The 2,866-nt window shown below is 64.5% G+C and overlaps 2 protein-coding genes across 2 annotated transcripts in view; both read left to right on the top strand.

Annotated features, from left to right (window-relative positions):
* Positions 1-1,916, top strand: part of LOC104984099 (elongation factor 1-delta) — a 6,111-nt gene extending 4,195 nt beyond the window's left edge. The window contains exons 3-7 of the mRNA XM_010833716.1: positions 753-852; positions 929-1,029; positions 1,184-1,402; positions 1,518-1,712; positions 1,827-1,916. Of these exons, the coding sequence (XP_010832018.1) occupies positions 753-852; positions 929-1,029; positions 1,184-1,402; positions 1,518-1,712; positions 1,827-1,865 (654 nt within the window). The 3' untranslated portion in view covers positions 1,866-1,916. The remainder of the gene's footprint in view (positions 1-752; positions 853-928; positions 1,030-1,183; positions 1,403-1,517; positions 1,713-1,826) is intronic.
* Positions 1,917-2,171: 255 nt separating this feature from the next.
* NAPRT (nicotinate phosphoribosyltransferase) overlaps positions 2,172-2,866 on the top strand; it is a 4,132-nt gene continuing 3,437 nt past the window's right edge. The window contains exons 1-3 of the mRNA XM_010833727.1: positions 2,172-2,175; positions 2,467-2,560; positions 2,757-2,808. Of these exons, the coding sequence (XP_010832029.1) occupies positions 2,172-2,175; positions 2,467-2,560; positions 2,757-2,808 (150 nt within the window). The remainder of the gene's footprint in view (positions 2,176-2,466; positions 2,561-2,756; positions 2,809-2,866) is intronic.

Below are 2,866 nucleotides of genomic sequence, written 5' to 3' on the forward strand. Positions count from 1 at the left end.
CAGCGTCTGTCAGCCTCTGGGGGTGTGCAGGGCATGGAGGAATCATGTGGCTTCCAAATGGTGCTTGGTGGGCAGGCCCAATGCCCCAGGTTTCTCGTGACTGGATGCTGGAGGCAGGCAGCAGCCATCTGAAAACGACCAGGCACCTGTCCTGGGAGCCGTTCCATTGGGGTGCAGGGTGCCCATGACCGCATGCTGGCTCCTGGTGTTTAGCTCTGGCTTGAGCCAAGGCGCCCTGTGGGTGAGGTCCCTGGGCAGTGCCACCTGGGATAGATGACAGGGGCTCCCCTTCAGGGAGGAGCGCAGCAGGCCGGCAGCTGGGCTGGGTCGCTGTATCACTGGAGCTTTGCAAGGCGGGCAGCCGTGTGGCCTGGGGAGGCAGGGCCGGGCTGCTGCTCCTGCACCGCCTGTTTGTCCTCCCACCCACAGCGGGCCCTCCCCCGCTGTCCCCTGCTCAAGGCTGTGCTACCTGGTTCCCCTGCCCTGGGTCTGGCCGCCCCTGGAGCTGTGAGGCTTTGGCCTCCTCCCTCCACCCCCACAGGCGGCAGCAGCTCTTCGCTGCCTCTGTGTTGGGGCTGCCCGAGCCCCTGGCTTCCTGGGCTGAGTTCCCACTTGGCTGTGGTGCCACCTTGGCCTGGAGCTCGCATGGCTTCCCCCTAGGTTGAGCTCGGGGCTCTGCTTCAGCACAGCTGTGAACGGGAGACCCCAAGGGGCAGGCAAAGCTGTGAGCCCCGCCTCCTTCTGCCTTGCAGAGCTCAGGCCCCGGGGCCTCTAGCGGGCCCAGTGGAGATCACAGTGAGCTGGTCACCCGGATTGCCAGCCTGGAAGTGGAGAACCAGAGCCTGCGAGGGGGTGAGGCCCTGGGCTGATGGGGTGGGGGTCCCTCCCTGGGCCTCACCGTCCAACCAGCATCCCTGTACCCCCACAGTGGTGCAGGATCTGCAGCAGGCTGTCTCCAAGCTGGAGGCACGGCTGAGCGCCCTGGAGAAGAGCTCGCCTGCCCACCGGGCCACCACTCCACAGACCCAGGTGAGGGCCCACCCGCACCAGGGACCCCCGGCCTGGCGCTGAGGAGCAGGGGGGCCCTCTGCAGGCTGGCCCAGGCAGCAGAGTGAGGGGCAGGGGCCTGGGGTCCTGCCTTCGGGGGTCTCAGCCTCCACACACGCTCCCCCCACCACGGCAGCACGTGTCTCCCATGCGCCAAGTGGAGCCACCCAGCAGGAAGGCGGCCACTGCCACGGAGGATGATGAGGATGACGACATTGACCTGTTCGGTAGCGACGAGGAGGAGGACAAGGAGGCTACCCGGCTGCGGGAGGAGAGGCTGCGGCAGTACGCAGAGAAGAAGGCCAAGAAGCCTGCCCTGGTGGCCAAGTCCTCCATCCTCCTGGATGTGAAGCCTGTGAGTGGCTCACATCTGACCTTCCCCTACCCTCCCCATGCCTGGGGCCCTGGAGGGGTCAGCGACGGGCAGGGCAAGTGTAAACTCGGCCTGTGCTCCTTCCCTCTCGCCTCAGTGGGATGACGAGACGGACATGGCCCAACTGGAGGCCTGTGTGCGCTCCGTCCAGCTGGACGGGTTGGTCTGGGGGAGCTCCAAGCTGGTGCCTGTGGGCTACGGCATCCGCAAACTGCAGATCCAGTGTGTGGTGGAGGATGACAAGGTGGGGACAGACCAGCTGGAAGAGGAGATCACCAAGTTCGAGGAGCACGTGAGTGAGGGGGCGCACTCGGGGGTGCAGGGGTGTCCCACGTGAACCCCTGGCCAGGCGTGTGGGACTTTGGGAAACAAGGCCCTGTGTGACCACCAGCCTCCCTCCCTGCAGGTGCAGAGCGTCGACATTGCTGCTTTCAACAAGATCTGAGCCCTGGCCTGAGCCTGTGTGGCCTTGCAGCCAATAAAGACTGAGATTCCAGCTCTCTGGCTCTTGTCTGTCCTGGTCTGGGCCCTGTGGGTGGGTGCATTCAGGGAGCGTGCTGGGCCTGTGTCCCTGGTGTGGCCATGTGGGCCCACCCCTCTATCTGCCCCTCCCATCCCCTTCTCACTTAGCTCTCAGTTGCAAGTGCCATGCCCAGGTCGAGCCCTAACACATGCATTGTCTCCTCCGCTGGGGGGGGGATACCTGGTCCCCCATCATCTCCACTCTGCCTCCTCTTTTTGAGTTATCCCCATGGGTATGAAAGTGCCAGCCTGGAACCATCCAGGGAAGAGGTCCCAGTGGCCGTCCTGGCCCTGCTCTTGTGACCTTGTGCTCGTTTCACCTGTGGGAAACCCTGTGCAGTCACCTGTGGGAAACGCTGCGCGCATCTGTCCATGTCTAGGAAGGAGGTGGGGTTTCTTCCCTTAACCCTGTCCCTCTCCCTCCAGCTCTGGAAGGGCATCCACCACACACACACACACACACACACACACACACACTGGAGAGAGACCTGGGCCCTGCCAGGCCCCAGGACACACTCCCCCAGGGAGCTGCGCCCCTGGCCCGCCCCTGGCCGCCTTACTCTCCGGCCTGGGCAGGATTGTGTCACTAGTGGCTCCTCCCCGGATCCGGTGTGACTGGTGAGGAAGAGTGAGTTGTTGAGGCCTCCAAGGCCCCTTAGGATTCCTGTGGGGCTTAGAATGCAGGACTGGAGAGCCTTCTGTGCCAGCTGGTAGACAAGCAGCCCCTTACTTGGGTTGGCACCACGTTCCTCCCAGGACTGTGGGCTTGCCGCGGTGTGGTGGTGGCCCTGAGCTGCCCTGCCCACGCCCGCAGTGGCTCTGGGCGGGAGGGGATGTGGAGTTTGCATTGCCCTCTTTTACCGTTGGTACGCTGCATGGAACCGCGGGCGGCAGGGGACAAGACAGACCGTGCCCCACGGGGCC

This window comes from Bison bison, unplaced genomic scaffold, assembly GCF_000754665.1.
Source record: "Bison bison bison isolate TAMUID 2011002044 unplaced genomic scaffold, Bison_UMD1.0 scf7180017845326, whole genome shotgun sequence".
NCBI lineage: Eukaryota > Metazoa > Chordata > Mammalia > Artiodactyla > Bovidae > Bison > Bison bison.